The sequence below is a fragment of the Eublepharis macularius genome, chromosome 6 (assembly GCF_028583425.1).
Source record: "Eublepharis macularius isolate TG4126 chromosome 6, MPM_Emac_v1.0, whole genome shotgun sequence".
Taxonomy (NCBI): Eukaryota; Metazoa; Chordata; class Lepidosauria; order Squamata; family Eublepharidae; genus Eublepharis; species Eublepharis macularius.
Genome location: NC_072795.1, coordinates 113,857,677 through 113,876,736, shown reverse-complemented (window position 1 = coordinate 113,876,736; position 19,060 = coordinate 113,857,677). Strand labels below are relative to the sequence as shown.

General features: G+C 40.7%; 1 protein-coding gene across 2 annotated transcripts in view; it reads left to right on the top strand.

The window, feature by feature from the left end:
* The window catches only part of COL13A1 (collagen type XIII alpha 1 chain), a 158,496-nt gene extending 144,733 nt beyond the window's left edge, over window positions 1-13,763 (top strand). Inside the window, exons 31-33 of one of the 2 annotated variants that reach the window (XM_054983302.1) lie at window positions 750-836; window positions 11,095-11,133; window positions 12,358-13,763. In XM_054983302.1, the coding sequence (XP_054839277.1) occupies window positions 750-836; window positions 11,095-11,133; window positions 12,358-12,402 (171 nt within the window). In that variant the 3' untranslated portion in view covers window positions 12,403-13,763. Of the gene's footprint in view, window positions 1-749; window positions 837-11,094; window positions 11,134-12,352 lie in introns of both variants that reach the window. The other variant, XM_054983303.1, reaches the window with a different exon arrangement.
* Window positions 13,764-19,060: the final 5,297 nt, after the last annotated feature.

Here is a 19,060-nt window from a genome sequence, read left to right as displayed (position 1 = left end):
CCAGCATGACAAGGAAGAGCTCTGGAGTGTGATCCCACATGCTCCAGAGTCCCTGGGCCCATTTCCCGCACTTCCTACCACCACCAGCTAGGTGAGTGGTGGCAGGAGAAGGAGGAAGCTGGTAGCAGAGAATCCCCTCCTCCCACCGGGGGACTGGTAACCCTAGGTTCAAATGGCTCCAATGTTTTTGGAGCCATATCCTGAAGAAAAAATGCTACTGTAATCATGTCCTTAGGATCACTGATAATCAGAGTTAAGGTTAGTCAGTCATTGGAACGGAAGATTAATCCCATTATTCACTACATATAGTACACTCAAGGAGCATACTAAGGCGGTCTACTCAGAAGTAAGTCCCATTTTATTCACTGGGGATCACTCCCAGGAAAGCATTCTTAGGATTGCAACCTCAATTATTGTCCTCCTCTGTGCTATATATTAAGGCCAGAATAACTTCCATGCAAGTATGAGAAAGATGCCAAATACCCCCAGTGGCATTAGCATAATGTGATAACATAGTTTTTGTATCCTGCTCATTTGAGATTTTAATAGCTATTAAAATATAGATACAAATTTAAATTTAAAATGCAAATAAATCCAGGGAAAAATCTTGCAAGTAAAATTTTAAGTAGAAAAAAATCAAGCCTTTCAAGTTATCTTTATGTATTGTTGTATTTTGGGATTGTTTCTGACGCTGATTTGAAATGGATGATCCTAAACTTAATGTATTATTAATAAACTATTATTCACAGGGGGAAAGGGGCAAGAAAGGCTCTAGGGGGCCTAAAGGGGATAAGGGAGACCAAGGAGCACCTGGATTAGATGCACCCTGTCCATTGGTATGTTGTGTTTTATAAAATGTATTGTTTAATGCTCAGCCATTGAGGAAGAAGGAAGGATAAACAGCAATAATTCCACAATGAAGTAACTGATTGAACTGTTTTTTAAAAAAGGCTTTCTCCTACTCCCACCAAAACAAACAACAACAAAAAGCTAAAGCAAGCCTTGTAAGCAACTGAGCTATGGAAAAGTAGACTGCTGGTAATAAATAGCTGTAGCTTAAAAGGCTTGATATTCATAGGCACTCTGTTAGAGATTCTGCCTGAGACTAAGGACCAGTTCATACGTGCATGTATATCATTTAATTATTCGATGACTTGCTGCTGAATGTGTTCCAGTGAAATGTGTCTGTTTGCCATAGTATGAGGCAATAGGAAAGCTCTGAATGTGAGGTCTGATATGCAATGGTTCATTGACATATACAAGTCATCACTTTGAGTTACAATCACCAAGGGAATAAAATGTGTGAACTGGGCCTCAGTAACCATGGAGTCTAAAGTGCCTTCTTTCCTCCTCCTTCAGTGGTGATCAAATCCTGTTTTGAACAGAACTTGACAGCTGGAATTGATGCAAGGTACCCAGTTTGTGACACCCAGTGGGAAAAAAATTGTTTTGTACAATAAGAAGGAAAGTTCTTGACATAGAGCCTCTTCCCAGTTGCATTTGAGAAGAATTATTAAAATTCTCTTTTAAAAAAAAATAAATTAAAATAAGTGAAAGATAATTCAAAAAATCGAACACAGAAGACATTTCCTATGGAGCGCTTAAAATATCCTGCCTTGCATGCCCCACCAGCAGATAAGTTTATTTTACGAAATCCAGGCCAGTCTTTTTAAAAACTTCCATTCTTTATTTGGTATGCTTTATCCTTATTATTTTACCTTATGTTTCTAGGACACCAGAGAACAGAGCACAGTTTAAAAAAAATCACATCCAATCTTTTAATAAAACAGCAATACAAATTTTAAAATTCCACTGTAACTCTTTAAGAATGTTTCAAAAATTCAGAGCTTTACTTATTTCTACTATCTCCTTAATTTCATTATGTTCTAAAACAAACCAGTTTACCAAACTAAGGCATACCTTCATATATTACTTCTGCTATGAATACTACTACTTAAGACAAGTAGTAAATACTTCTACTTAAGAGATATTTTCTAAAAATTAGCATCTTCTTCCCATTCATCTACCTTTACAGATCCTTATGCTTTAATCAGACCAAGAGAAATGTCTTCTGATTGTTTTCAAATACAGAAAGAAAAGCAATATTTACTATTACTGTGTGTCATTGTACATAAATTCCCTGGGTATGTAACCTGAGTGCTCTTGGATACATCACTTTTCTACAACTCTCCAGCCATAAAATGGAGGTGATCTGCACTGACCAAAGTAATTCTAGTGGTTGATTTCATGAACAGGGACTCCGAGGTTTTAAAGGCGAGAAGGGTGAGCCGGGGTTACCAGGGCTGGACGGGCTGGATGCCCCTTGCCCATTGGTATGGTGTTAACTTCCCTTTCCTGCATGTCTCTGATTCCCCCATTCCCTGCCTTGCTACTACAAACCCCTATCTAGATCTTCAGTTTCCTTCAAAATGCTTTATGTGCAGTATGACCCATAACAATTTTTTGAATGAGTGACTGACTAGGTGCTACCACTATTTCCCTGCAATATATGAGGTTGATAACAAATACTTTGCTGGATTAAACAGTGTGAAGGTTCTGCTCAAGCTGCGTTGATTTATCTTTAACCTTCTTTCATAACCACTAACCTACTGACACATCAAACATCTGATTGCTTAGAAACAAGGCTTGAGTCTCATATGCAAATTACAGCAGGATGTTCTTTGTAGATCTGGACATTTTCACCATACAATCTCATATCCTTTCCTCCAAAACATGTTTCCATGTTCACATTCATTGCACTTGATTATGTCCAGGGATAATATAGCATTCTTTTTTGTAATTCTGAAATTTGTTCAATTCTTTAATTAAACAGTCTAAATTAAGGAATTATGTAAATCACTGAGGTTTTGCTGTTAATGATATATATAAAAACTATTAAGATTTCCCACATGGCATTGATTTTTCAAGAGGTGTCACAGTTACAAAAATGGCTTTCAATTTCGATAAAGAAAATTACCAAGGAAACTCAAAGTTCATATAAAACCTCAGAAAATATTTTGTACTTAGAATTATTAAAATCCATAAAAGTATTTGCTTCCATTGCATGTATCTTGATGAGTTTATTTTATTCTCAATGTTTTGAGATTTGCAAAACATTTCCATACATACACAAACCCCACTGAGTACTAAAGTCTTTTGCAATCATAGGGTACAATGTAGGATGATACAGGTATGCCTAACATGAATGAAAAAAGTAAAAAAGACCAGTGATACTTACAGTAAAAGTTTCTTCTAGGTGGATGGAGGCTAGCTTACTCCTACTTGCCCTACAGGTGGGACCATGCGAATTAACTTAGTTTTATCCCAGTTGGTGGCAGAAGGAACCTTCCGGTTTCAGTAGTAACAGCAAAAACCTATAGGGAAAAACTAGAAAAACTTTGCAGTGCAAAGGTGTGTGTCATATGCCGTCAAGTTGCCTCCGACCTATGCCAACCCTATGAATGAAAGACCTCCAAAACGTCCTATTATTAATAGACTTGCTCTGATCTTGCAAACTGGAGTGCAAAGATAAACAGTGAAATGCCTAAAAGGATGACAGGTCATTTTGAAGCACCCGTCTTAGAATGCTCAAATACCATTTTTAATGGTAATGAAAGGTAGAAAGGGAAGCCCACATTGCCGCCTTGCACATTTCTTCCAGAAGTGCCTGAGTACTCAAAGCCACTGTTTGCAATAGTCCTAGTAGAATATGCCATTACTCTAGGTGAATTCCCTGATCCACCAACAAAGTATTTTTCTGGGTTTTGTTGTAGTTGTCACTTTGGCAAATTCTACACATTTAATTGCTGCTTTTTAAAAAATAAGGTACTTGTGTTCATACTAACACATAACATTTTGTAAAAAGTGTTTGCCAAGCTGGTGTCATATCCTGATAGCTAAGTACACCTGCAGTATTATATGTTGTGACTCAAGCATGCAAAAAGCTTGCCTGTTGCCTTTCACCCTGTCGTTCTATGTTCTTGACTACTCTGTAAACTGAGCATGTGTATGCAGCTCATCTTTTTATATTCTGATACACTAATAAGCATACATTCTCTTTTCCCTTCCTACAAACAAAAACACTATTGTGACCATATCCTTCTGTTGATCCCACAGTTTTAACTCCTTTTCCTGTCACATTATCCCTAACTGGAGTTTCCTGTCAATAGGACCATTGTACCAATGGGAACTTCTTGATTTCCAGTTAATGGAAATTCATGACTTTAATTCTACAACCATATAGGCCAGTGATGATGCATTATTGGGAAACTGTTAGTTTTTAGGGAAATTGTTTAAAAATTAATATGAGTATGTCAGTGCCAACTGATTAATTCCCCAGACTCCTCATTACTGTTTTTCATGGAAGCTGTCATTAAAAAAATTCTCATGGAAAAACCTCTAGACATCTCTTTTAAGCAATCACCAAACATGTGTGTGTGCGCGCTTGTACACAGTGTGTGCACACACAGTCATTCAGTTATCCGAATGGCTCAGAGATCATCCAACCAGAAGTCTGGATAAACCGCTGTTACCTCTTCATGGTGTCTGTGCATCACACGAATGGACTTTGCTCCTGTGCAGAGTACAATTTCAGAAACTTCTGGAGCTGCAAAATAGTTATGAACCCCCCCCCCACACACACACACACACAACTCCAGGAAGCAGTCTCAGAATTCATATGCTATAGTCACACTTCTCAGTTCCTTTTCATCCATCATGGAGGAGATTTTGTTGGGAAACCTATATGAATATTGGGCATCTAGGGGAAGGAGACTTAATCAAGAATTTGGTATCTCCACCTTGAGACCACACCCCACTTTATGGGAACAATTGGACTTTCAATACTAACACTGCTCCCTGCACTTGGGTAGTAGCTACATTGTGCTCACAGACCCTCAATACTGAGAAGACCTGCTGATCAGGAGCCAAGATATCATCAAACCTCTTGATACCACAGCTACAGGCAGGATGACGGGGCTAATTTTGAGGACAGACGCTCCCTTCACTGCCAGTCACCATCACCATATTATAGACTATCGTTGATTTCCATATCAGGATTGGTATTGGTACTGCTCAATATCAGGCACTTTATGTTGCTGTCATCACGTCAGGCACAGATGAAGGTTGCACTTGGCTTGTCAAGCTCTTCCACAGAACCTCATGTTGCCACATCTGTTGTGAATACCCAGGGTGTCACATCTCAGACCTCTACCTACTCCAGTTGCACATTATCCATTCCTACTGTTTCTCCCAGAACCTCTTCAGTCCCATAGGTCCCCACTGCATCATACAGTATCCTGGTACTGTCTAAAGTCAAACCTGCTTCAGCATCTCAGAAACAACCCATACCCTACCTGCAATGCATTCTCCATCAGGATCTTCCCACTTATTGCACACTGATCAACCTGTCTACCAGTCAGACTCTGAGAATGACTATGATGAAGCTTCAGCTTCCTCTCCAATAGGCAGCCTGTCTGGTTACTTCTGTTTCCCCCGCTCAAAGAATAGCCATCTGTACTTGGAACAGGTACTGAGGATGGCAGCCAGTCTGGACTTACAGATCACAAAACAACCTTTGGGTAAGCCAGCTCCTATTTGGGGCATCTTTGGTTCAGACTCCCATGCTCCTATTGTCTCTCCTCCAGTCTAGGAACTTCTTGATCTTACTAAAAGAGTCCTGGGAGAGGGAAACTTCTATTCCACTGACTAAGAAAGACTGACAATCTCTACAGACTACAAATGGACATCTAGTCATTCTCTTCCACCCACCACCCCTCTATTATTGAGGCAACCCTGGAAAGAGTAAACAGGTCTTTCACCCAGTTCCTACCAACTCGAAATGAAGGAAATTGCATGCCTTTGGCTGTAATGTGTGTATCACTGGGGCTATGTCATTTAAGATATCAAGCCTTTTTCCTGTCTTTGCGTGCTTCCCAGAGGCCTACAAATCCATGACCCTCACTGTCAGGGATGAAGTGTTTCAGGTCACAAAGCAAAGATGTGGACTGCAAAATATATGACTGAAGGTAGCTTCAAACCAATGGCAACTGTAGTAACCTAAAAATGGCATGCCTGGCTCCATATACCTAACCCAGCACCAGGTGCCAGGGTGTATATAGAGGATCTGATCTTTTAAAGGAAGGGCCTCTTTAGTTCAAAGACAGTCAACTTCCTTAGAGATATTCACACTACTGTGAAGTCAATGGGCCTAACTTAAACCTAATATAGGCTCCCTCGAGTTCCAAGTGCTGGCAGTCTGCCTCTGACGACTTAAAGTTTCAGATCATCTTCTGACACATCTTTTAGGAAGGAGTCTTTCCCTTTGAGATGCTATTCTTCTCAAAATCCAAAGCTAAACCATCATACTAACACATAATGTCATCCTTGATGAATCCAAGTGTTGAAAGTTCTGCATGATTTCGCTTCAAAGGTTTCCTTCTACCTTTGTCAACATCTTTGAGACTGGGAGGAAATCACATCAGACCACTAAGTGTTCTCTATCATAAAGCTGAAATATGCAATAGTTTGTTTCCCATCATACTTCTTCCATTCTCCTTCGGAAAATAGACTATATTCTGCAGGAGACAAGAAAACCCATCCCTCATTTTCTGAGAGGCCAGGATTTTTACTCCTAGTACTTCACCATCCTGAAGAAGGATGAAGGTCTCCATCCTATGCTTGATTTCAGGGACATCAAGAAGTTCATTGAGACCAAAAAATTCCAGATATGATCCTAGCAACCACCTTTTGATGCTGGGAGCAGATGTGATCCTAGCAACCACCTCCTGATGAACACTTCCAGTGCAGAGCTGCCTTTTGAGCTCTCCCCCATCACAAGGATCATCATCAAGTGCATGGCAGTGGTCACAGCTCATCTGAGGTGTCAAGGAATCAGCCTTATTATACATTGATGACCAGCTCCTGACAGCGTCCTCCCTATTGATTTTACTCCACCATGTACAAATGACCCTGTGTATCCTTGCCTCACTAGGGATCTGTGCCAACAAGAGAGAAATTGAACCTTGAACCTACGCAATGCATGCAGTACTCTGGAGTTGTTTTGGACTCAATTACTGCAAGAACATATCTGCTCTTGGACTGAAAACACACCATCACAGAAATGGTTACAACCTTCCAGTAAAAACCTTTAAGGCCACCAGTCTCCATATAAAGACAACTGGGTCTACAATCCCGACTGTCCATTTTGACTTCCTTCAAATTAAAACCCTCCAACACTGGTTCTTCCAGCATTTCAAAACTATGTTGGACCTTCAAAAGAAGATGTTGCTGTTTCAGTACTGAGTATTATTCCCCTTTCATTGGTGAACCCATCACCAGAATCATGGGATGCCCATTCGTTTCCCCAAGCCAGCTGCAACCCTGATAACCAACACCTCTCTCTGAAGATAGGGCACTCATTGTGGTGACTGGTTCACACACATTTTGATCCACACAGGAGCAGAGTCTTCATATAAATAGTCTGGAGCTTCTATCAGTGTATGAATGTCTTGATGTCTTTTTCCTCAACCTCAGAGGCAAAATAGTATAGGTGGCCACTGACAACACGACCACCATGAATTACGTAAGTGTTGACCAGCCTAAATCATCTCTCCTGTTGCCTGTGGGAAAGAGATGGCTCAACTTCCACATCACACCAACTGCAGTTCATGTTGCAGGGGATCTTAATACCTGGGTTGGATACCATCAGTAGACAGGATACACTGCCTCATAAACTGTTAATCAACAGCTTACATATGACCTATTTTCTATCAGTGGGGTCATCCAATGATAGACTTGTTAGCCACACTGTCCAGCAGAAAATGCTACAGTTACTGCTATCAAATTGATGAGAACACAATTCCATGCGAGATGTCTTCCTTATAATGTGCTCCAGGTCTCTACTTCAACTTTCCTCCCTTCTTCCCCTTGTCACCAAGGTTTGGGGAAGATAAAGACTCATCAGATTGCATCCTCATCATTCCTTTTTTGGCCATGCCAATGTTGTTCTTAAAAGGTCCTGCATCTAGCCAAAAGCAATTACATACACCTTCTTACATTGTCCGAACTCCTGTCACAGCATCATGGCAGGGTCCTAACCTGGTAGTCTGGAGGATTCTGTTAACCAAATGATCCTGGAAACTGAAAGAGGTCCTCCTTAATTCTAGGAAACCATCCACTAGGAAATCCTATGAACAGCAAACAGAAGAAGATAACCACCTTGCTTTGCAGCATGAGTTAGGCTCATCCATGCGTGTACTCACTTTCATTCTGTAATACCTACTCAACTCCTTTCTCTAGGTATGGCATGCTCATCTTTCAAGATTCATCTGACTACCATCTCAGCCTAATGATCTCTCATCCAGAGACGTTCCATCTTCTCTCTGCCTATGGTGAAACAATTTTTCCGGAGCCTTGTTCAGCTTTATCTTGCAGTGCACCCCTACACTGGCTTGAAAACTGCACCTTGTCCTCACTCAGGTCATGGGCAACATGTGATCTTCAGTTGCTCTCCTTCAAGACCACCTTTCTCACTGTCATCTGCCTTGCCAGGGGAGCATTGAAACTGGCTACTCTTTGAACGCATCCACCTTTCCTGCACTTTCACAGATAAGATGATCCTTCACTCTGATATCACCTTCCTGCCTAAAGTGGTAGCAGAATTCCATGCGAACCAGGACATAGTCATACTGACCTTTTTTCATCTCCAGTGACTGATGCCAAAAGCCAACTGGTTGGCTATGAGGAAGGCACTGGCTTTTTACATAAGACTGTCTCCCAGACACACCAGACTTTTCCTGTCCTGCTCTGGTAGCAAAAAGGGACAATCTTTGTCATCTCAATGCATCAGCCACTAGGTATCCCACACCATAGAACTATGCTACTAGTTAGCAGCTAGTAGGCTACTTCTAGTAACTACTAGAGATGGGCACGAACAGAAAAAACGAACATGATGTTTGTTGCCATCCACGAACAGGGATTCACGAACCACCACGAAAATGGCCCTGTTCATGAACATGTTTATGGGGGCCAGCAGGCTCTCCTCCAGCCATCATCCGTGTCAAGATCCCTACTGCACCACTCCCAGAAACCTGACCTGAGCAGGCACCAGGAAAGGTACCAATAATAAATAATAGCTTGGCCCCAGAGCCTGGCAGCAGCCCTGGAACTTGAAGGGGTAGATCCCTACCACACCACTCCCAGAAACCTTGCCTGAGCAGGCAGCAGGAAAGGTACCAATAATAAATAGCTTGGCCCAGAGCCTGGCAGCAGCCATGGAACTTGAAGGGGTAGATCCCTATCCCACCACACACACAGAAAATTCAAGCTCCAATGCACTCTTTCTATCAAAATGCCAACAGCAACTGTCTCTCTCCCTCTCCACTGTCTACAAAGTCAGAGCTGGGAGCCCCCCTCCCCCCTGCTCTTTGCTCCCTTGTTTTAACACATTTGGAGCTCCACACTTGAAAGGAAGACCTGCCTATGAAGCTAAATTGGGCTTAGATTGGGGTTTCCAGGGCAACAGCAGGAGTTCAGACAGAGTTCAAACAATCCCTGCCTACGTTGCCAAGGGAATTGATTGCAGGTGCCAGACTGTCTGACTTGACAAACAGCAACAAACGAGACTTGCAACCAACCATCTGTTCATTTAGAATGGGGCCTAATGAACAGCTTGTTCGCGAACAGCAGATTGGGCTGTTTGTGGCTTTTTTTTGGTTCGTATTGCTGTTCGTGCCCATCTCTAGTAACTACTAGTAACTTTGAGCATAAAGATTCACTCAAGAAGGGCAATGGCTACTTCCTCTGTATCTGACAAAGGAATCCCCATGCTGGAACTATGCCATGGTGCTACATAGGATCAGCCAACCACTTTTATAAAAAACTATGCCTTTGATACCAGCATGTGAATGGATGCTTCCTTCGGCTAAGCCATTCTGTAATCTCTCTTCTAGGGGTGTGTGATTTGGTTTATGTGGTCTGAAAATATACTTAATAATACCTGATTGTTATTTTGGGGTATATTCCAGAATCCCAATCAGTATTAGGATTCCCATATAAAATGGTACTGCTGGTATTGATTAATCCAAAATAATTCAGAAATAACTGAGGCTGACATTTTAAAGGTTGTAGCAGCTCTTCTTTTACCATTTTCAGCTTTTCTTGGGCAAACAAGGGAGGGGGAAGGGAGGCGATTCTCTTGCAGGTAAATGAAACCACACATTAGGGAGATCTCAACTATCTGTTGAATCCCAATAATTCTCTCAAGTGGACTATGAGAGAATTGTTGGGACTGAAGCTTTCTCTAACATGCCCAGAAATGTTGCAAATGGTAAAAAGCTGCTGTGACTGGCTACCAAACCAGAGCATTTTTGGAATGTATGCCTTCTGCTGCAAGATTCTCTGGTTTGGCATCGACTCTGTTGGGCTTTGTTGGTTCTGTTTACTTTGTGTGTTTGGCTAAAGCTTCTGTACCCCGAAGCATTGGATTTTCCTCAGAGGATGGTTGAGAGCATCTTGTTTAAGGCCGATTGGTCCAGATCTTCTTGACAGTTTTGGCAGGGGGGTCTTTAAAGGACAGGCAGCCCTCACTCTGCTGCAATTGCGATGCTATTTGCTCCAAAAATAGCCCCCCCCAGCCTCTGAAAAGATTCCCCCATTGGGAATAATGGACCTGTTAATTTCAGAATCTTGAAAAAAAAACTGGATCCAAATATTGGGAATACAAATATTTATGGCCTTCCCAATATCCAAATCAGAAAAATACTGATACACATCTGCACCCTCCTCCAAGAAGGCCAGCATACTAGTTTTCAACCATTAGTGTGATGCACAGATGACCAGTTGAAGAAGAACAGTTAGAGGTAATCTGTTTTTCGGTTTGCACAGCTCTGCAAGTCCATTATGGATACAAAGGCACCAACAGGGCATAACTAGATAAGACATGGGAGATCAGTGATTGGATCTCATCATGTAATAACCTTATTCCATCTCAGCTGATTTAAAAAAATGTCTTCTGCAGATGTATTACTCATTCCCCTACTGATTTGTTTTAGTTTCTTTGTGTCTTGTCATCTCTTTCTGTTATCTCTGTCATAGGGGGAAGATGGTTTGCCAATTCAGGGATGCTGGAATAAGGTAAAATATTAATAAGGCATGGTGATAAATATGTTGTTGCATGTTGTGAATCTAATAAGAAAGAGGCTACAGAACATGAGCGCTGGCAGTGACATACTTTTTTCCCAGTTAGCAAACTTGTATAAGAAGGATTCACTAGTATTACACAAATATGGTCCTAACAGGAAAGAAAAGTGATCACTTACTTTTAGTTTCTTGGTGAGGCAGTCCTGGACCTATGGGAAGAAGCTCCTCCTGGAGGCAGACAGGATAGGTATTTTTTTGGAAACCCTCCCCTGTGGGAAGAGTTTTTCTCCCACTCTCCAGGCTGGTGCAGAAGCAATTCACATTTTAAAAACATGACATTAGAACACAGCACATAAAGTGACCTCCCACTGGACAAAGCATGTAACCAAATGGCCAGGCTATTCCACAGAAATCACACCAAGGTACTGCTGAAAATGGAAGTTCAGAATAGGAACAGATGTTTATTTTGTCAAAACGTGTTGTATAACCTTCCTACCAAATGAAGTATTAGCCAATGCCTCAACACATCTGTGCTGTAGTGACTGGTAAAGGAATGCACACACTTCCAGATTGTTGCCCAGCACACCACCTCTAGCAATGGAAAGGCACTGTATGCTGCAGGGGAGGCCACTCCTCATCAAAGCATGAGCTGAGACACCTACAGGGGCTCCAGTTTCCTTACTGTTCTACAGCAACTTCACACCTCTCTGGAAACAGGAGTGTGCCAAACAGTAATTACTGAAAGAAAAAGAAATCATGATTATGTGATCAATTGCATTGTAGAGTAGTGAGACACATTATTTTCCAAAGCCAAAAGCATGGGGAAATTTATACTTTAGTGCCTAAAGATGGTCTTGGAAATATATACTGAAAATATATACTGGATCCTCTGACTTATGAACCTTCTTAGATGGTCAGATAGAACGTATCCCACACTCTTCAACCCATGCTGACAATAAAATAAGCATAGTCCAGGCAAAATCACTTTTAAGTCTCAGGGATTTCAGCAGAAGAGTTTGTATGCATCTCTCTCTCACTGAAATCAATTGGATTAAAAGCTGTTTCACCTTGGCTAGAATGTGCCCAATTTCAGTAGAACCATACAGCATGCTCACATGACAGTACGCTTTCATAGCAATTCCTCTATGTAGGAAATCCTGTTCCAATAGCTTTATGTGTTATACTAACATTGGATTGTATTTTTCTTTTGCAGTGAAGATTTTAACCATGGACTGTCCTGTGTGTATGTGTGTTTGTACATAGAATATTTATTTTTATACAGCGTCTTTGTCTGGAAGTGCCAAAAGATTTGCATTTCACAGTTTGAAAAGCTGCATATTTTGTACAGAAAATACTAAATTTTTCTTTTTATACAATTGACAATTGCTTGTATAATTATATGTATATTGATTCTGTGCTTCTTGCATTGTGGAATACAGCTGCAATATTTGCATGATATTTATGCACTCATAGTTATGTATTACAGCATAATAAATTATTGCATTGGAGGTTGCCAGAAGGAGCCAACCTATGTAAATACAAAGAGCAAAATCATTTAATAGTGAATGCAAGAACAACTAAAATATTGTGGATTTTCATTATTAAAATGAAAATGTAATTTTGATGTTGTAAATACATCATGCATATAATGATATTAAATGGGCAGATAAATAATTTAGGAGAGATATCACAGGGGTTACCAATACTTAAATTAACTACCAGTAGAGGGCACCAGTGATACAGTAACAAAATACAGTAGCAAAAATTAGCAAGAACAAAACAGGAACATACAGAAAACTTCTATCTTCTAGAATTGGCCAAACTACTAGATTAGGACCTACTTAAGGACCTCTGTGTTTATCCCAATGGGGGAAATAGAAACCCCGATAGGACTGTTTCAGATTGGAAAAATGGTGCAGAAGGAGGCCTACCCCGAAGGTTGCCAACAGGCCTAGAGAACAAAGTCCTGTCCCTTAAACAGGGACATAATGTGTGGTAATGGACAGCTGAATGTTTTCATATCATACAGGTAAATAACATCACCTTATACATAGCATCCCATTATGCCTTATTAAAGGGACAGAATATTTTTCTTTAGGCATTCAGTAACTTTACCTACCCCCTACACCACAAGCCCAGTCTCAGGGCCTCTGCACGTTTGATCTGGTTTGATCTTCTAATGCATATCTGTACCAAGATAATTCTAAATAGTTGTGCTTGAACAATGGAAAATGGAATTCTCAAACATTCATGTCTGCCTTTTTATCTGCCTTCTTTCAGTGCATTGTTGTCCTCTAAGTATTTCATTCAAAATGGCATTAAATGGTTTTGCTATTGGAAGAGTGTTCAGCATTTCCATGCTAGCCCTTACAAGCATAGCTCTTAAATTATTTGGCCTAAATATATTTTCTCTAATAATTAGGATTACCAGCTCTGGTTTGGGAAATTCCTAGAGATTTGGGGTGTGGAGCCTGGAAAAGACAGGGCTTGGGGAGGTGGTAGACCTCTGTGGGGCACAATGCCATAGAGTCTACCCACCAAAGCAGCCATTTTCTCCAGAGAACTGATCTCTATAACCTGGAGATCAGTTCTGAATTCTGGAACATCTCCAGGCCCTACTTGGAAGTTAGCAACCCTAATTTTAATATTGTTTCTTGTCTTAACTGTAGTAGATAAAGTGAATAGTTCCTTTCCATTGCTGTTACACTTGAAATGTTTACTATAATGTAGGTTTTAGCATGAAAAAAAAGTTACTAGGATATGCTGACCATCCATCAGCATAAGAAAAAAGGGAAGACAACTGTGTGCCCTGTCCACTGAAGACAGAAAAAACAATTACAAGTTTTGTTTAGCTTGGCAGGTCTCAAGCTCTGCAGGGCTGGACAAAACATTTCCTGTTATACCACTTTTTTTCACTCTTTTCACATTCTTTGGAATGCCTTCTAAATTTTCAATATACTTCTTGAACTGTAGAACCTAGAACAGAAAATAATACTCTAACTTGAGGTCTTAGTAGGGATATAAGATTTGAGGTTTTAGTAGCTGCTGTGTATTTCTCTAGTCTTAGAAGTACCAATATTTAAGACTTTTTAAAATTTACTGCATGTTTAGCCTGCCTTTCTCCCATGAAAGACTCAAGAGTTAATTGCAGGCAAGCTATTGGCACGAAGTATTAAAATATATCATTCATATAATAAAACATCTACCACCACCCACCAAACAAGCCATGTTTCCTCAGCAAATATCTATTCAGTTTCCAAAAATCAAAATGGACAATGGGGGGGGCAAGAACTACAGCTCCCAAGATGTGCCCTCAATGGGTAGCTATTAGAGGCAGGCATGGACCCAGAAAAAACCACAGACCATTGGACCATGGTCCATCACGTTTCACGGACCACAAACTTTTCATGGACCTGCCCGTTTGCGGACCGGTTCGTCGGGCTGTGGTCCGTCACTTCCAGGGGACCTAGGACATCCCCCTTCACACCCAGAGGTGCCAAAATCACAGGGATCTCCTCCAGCCACCCTCCAAATTTGGTGAAGATTGGATTTCGGATGTCCAAGTTATAGACACCCAAAGGAGCTGCTCCCAGGAAAGTTCCATTAGATATAATAGGAGTCGCAAATGCCAATTGACTAGCATTGGCTCCATTGAGATACATTGCAGCACCAAAAAGTTGTAATGAAAATGTAGATTGGAATTAGAGAATCTTCCTCTGAGAATGGAAAGTGCTCTACAGAGGCACTGTTCTCTTATTTCTGCATAAGCTTAGATGCACTGCTCTGCTCTGGGCCTAGGGTTGCCAGCCTCCAGGTGATGGCTGGAGATCTCCCTGAACTGATCTCCAGGCCAGAGATGAGTTCATCTGGAGAATACAGCTGCTTTGGAGGAAGATCTCTATGGCATTATACCCTACTGAGGTTCCTCCCCTCCCCAAACCCTGCCTTCTTCAGGCTCCACCCTCAAATTCTCCAGGAATGTCCCAACTTGGAGCTGGCAAACCTATCTGGGCCTAGAATGAAGGCCCCCAGAGTGGAATGACAGTCCCTGGGAGCAGATCAAAGGGAGTGGGTAAAAGTCGGATCCAGATGATTTTAAATGGATCCTCATGAAATCATGATTTTTATATTGAAACAAAACAAAAAGGCAATCATATTATAGATCATGTCCTAGTTTACAGACAGCACCGAAACAATCATGTACCCACCAATTCGTGGTGCTGCCATGGCTCAAAAACATGCTTCAAAAGCATGGATCCTCTTGATTTTTACATGGGGCCACCCAAAATCCACTACACAGTCCTATATCATGTCTATTGCCACAAATCGCACCCAAAAAAACCATGCACTCACCACTTTGTTGCACCAAAAGGGGGCGTAAAAACATGCTTCAAAACCACAGATCCTCATGTTCTAGTGGCAAGGAATTCACAAAGGGGGTTTCAGATCCTCCTGAAATGAACCCAGCTATGGACAAGTCCCTCTGCTGGGATGCAGCCAGAGGGCGGCAGGTACTGGTAGACTAGGGAATGGGAGGACCCATGGAGAAGGAGGTTAAAATTCCCCTTGTGGGGGGTGCATTTGCACTTGGCAAGGACAGAGGGTGGTACAGAGTCCTGACCCACCCAGGCATCTTTCCAGCCAGGACAAGTGCTCTAAATAATAATGATACTGTTAATAAGTATAATATATAAAAGTATTATGTGAGTCCTCACAGGCTTCGGCCCTGAGGCCGAACAGAAGCCTCCAGAATCTCAAGCAAAAGCTTCAAATTACCTCCCTCTGTGACTGAAAAATCAACCCTGCAGTTTCTCCTGGTCTTACTGCCTGCTGGAAAGTGAAACCACTTGCCTGAGAGGTGTGTGTGTGTGGGGGGGGGGGGATTTACTTTTTCTGCTCTCAAAGAGAAGACCGAGAGCTCTCTGTTTGACAGCCAGAGAAGGTCTGCAGACATTCCCTCTGTTGCCTAGGGAATTGATTGCTCAGCGCCAGGATGTCTGGTTTCACGGACCAACGAACCAGCCCAAAAGTTGTTGCATCTGTGAAAAACGCCGTCCCATGACCCACCACGAACGCCGAACCAAGCCAGTCTGTGTCAAATTTTGGTCCGTTTTTCAGTCCGTGCTCACCTCTAGTAGCTATCAAGGCAACTACCAAAAATGATTCAGAGTTAGATGCAGCCAACTTAAAATAAATGAGAGTTTTGATATTAATTTGTTTCCATCATTTTTAGAACATGACCGGTGAATTTGCAAAACCAGAGCTAACTCAAAAGTGCTTCAATTGGCCAATGAGAGAAGAGAGAGAGAGAGATTGGAGAGAGAAGATATAGAGTAATTGTGGCTGCTGTGGTCTAGGGATATTAACTAAGCTTAGAAGTGATAAATGTGGCCATCTCCTATAATATATAGTACTGTAAACCAAGCAAAGTAAAATTCATGGTTAAGATTTTGCATAATTTAAAGCAAATGGGAACAGTGCTTTAATAACCTTCTGAAAGGGCCTTTCTATATGAAATCATTTATCTGTCACTTAAAGGGTCAAACACCTTGGCTGATAGCCAAAAAATGAAGCAAGTAAGAGGGTGGAGATACTTGTGGAATGCCTGCAGTGGTGACAGAAGAACACCATGCCTGAAGGTTTGCTGAAGATGTTGAGTTATCTCTGAGGAGCACAGAAATATTCTTCAGTCACATACGCCAGAGTTTTGTTCCTGGTGCAGCTACAAGAGATGGACATGCCAGTGTTTTTTGCTCTCCTCTTCCAGAGGCCAGAGCCACTGTGAATGGCTTCTATTTCATTCTTCTGTTTCCATTCATTCTGTTTTAATAATGGAAGCCTTCTCATGAAGATCTTGGCATGTTGTCCAGCAGCTATTGTGAGGAGCATTAAGACATAGACAGCAGTTCTATGCTAGTTTTTTTTTAAAGGAGGGATTTTCTCAGCTTTCTACAAGAAACTTTTATATTTGTTTTGAAAAGCAGCTCAGTGAAGATACAGCAATGCTTTTACTTTCTTTCCTAGTTATCAGATAATGAACATTCACTTACTCACATTTAATGATTCCATCCTTAACCCTTCCATAACTTCAGTAGCGTTTTATTTTCTTCAGAAAATGGTTATCTTTTTGTGTAATAGAAAATAATTTTAAATTTGCCAAATGTTGATTTTATAAGACAGCCTCTATTGCATAATTTTAATTCTATTTGTTACATATTTCCTTTTTTATACTAGAAACACCTGTGGCTATAAGTTTGTCCTAAGATATTTTGCTGTCTGATAAAAATTCTTGATTAATTCTTTCTTTAGCCCTTTTCAATGGATCAATCCTAGTTCTTACAAGAAAGGTGCTGCTTTGTTAGGAAAGTGTGTGTTAGTTGGTCTCCTTTCATTCATCCATTATTGATGGTTTTGATAGCAAAATTCATTTTTGTTAATAATTTTGTGGTACCACTTTAAGAAATTTAAAGTGAACTGATGTAGTTCAAGTAACTTGCTATTTAGTTTGTCAGTTAATTCTAAACCTTCTACTAATGTCTCTGTTTCCTGTAGTTGTATGTATTACCCCTAAAATAATTCAGGTGTAGGTATCTCTGCAATGTTTTCTGCTAGGTACCAGGGATTCTTTCAGTTTCTTTGTATGTTCCATCGCCTCTTTGCCGTTTATTGGCCTGAGGTCTTCTATAGAAGAAAAACACAAAACACTTTGTGCATGTGATGAACATATGGTGCTACTGCATACATAAGGACTTCCTCATTTCTTTCAACAGTATCTCCTTGCACATGCAGAGCTGCCTTAGGAAACTTTGTGCATTGAGATTATAGGATATAAACATTTAAAATAAATACATGCATTTGTTATTTGAAAACAAATTTCTTCAAAAGCCCCTTGTGTACAAGGCCCTCACAAAACTCTTTTGAAAGTTGAAATAGGAAATATAAGGTCAGATCAGATAAAATCACATAATCTTGATGTGTTACAGATTTAACTAGTATGTTTTTCAGTAATTGAGAACTGCCAGGTGCCTTTAAACATTCTATTTAAAGACTCTTAAAACACAAAAATTTAAGACCCTTTAAAATATTTGTTCTATTTTCTTATGTACTGACTTGCAACATAAACCAGTTCTTGTTATGTCTGAATAGTGTTTAGATCTGAACTACTTAGTGAGGCTGTACAACTGTCAAGAATTTCACAGTACAAAGAACAACAAGCATAGGTTTGTTACTGGGAATCTTAATTCCTACAGGGTACACCTGATCATTAAATGCTATAGTTTATCTATAAGAAAACCAAGATGCAGAACAGTTGTTTATAAGATCTAACTATATTTGCATCCTTCTGCAGTATACATATCATCATTAGATTTGATCCTAAACATATTGGGTTGGATCTTACAAATCTCTTGTGCCAGAAGATAGTTTACTCTACTGTTCTTCCTCTGCTAGTGGAAAGATGACAGCAGATGTCACCCAGTCTCCCCCTATACTGTAGTATTTTGTCGTAAGACACTCCTCATCCTGCAGCCTTGATTTTTCTTAAGGTTGCTGCTGGGAGAAGTAGGAGTCAGGGAAAGGTCCATTTGTTTGTAAAATCCAGCCTACTGGCCACAGTGCAGCACATAGATATGCACATTTTAAATGCTATTCGAATGAGTGGGGAACTATTGTGTATAACTGTGCTGGATTATAGAGGATTTAGCTTCAAGGACTTTTCAATGCCTTTTCACATAACAGTACTGACCCAAGTTTCCACAACTGTTCTAAGTATACACAGAGCTCCCGCTAAGTGCACACATTCATTGTAATGTCAGATGTAGCTAGTACTACCACATTGGCAATGGAGGTGCACACACAGAATTATTCCTGACACTGCAGTGAAGAGGAAGACTCCAAGTACACTTGCTGAACTTCCATACAT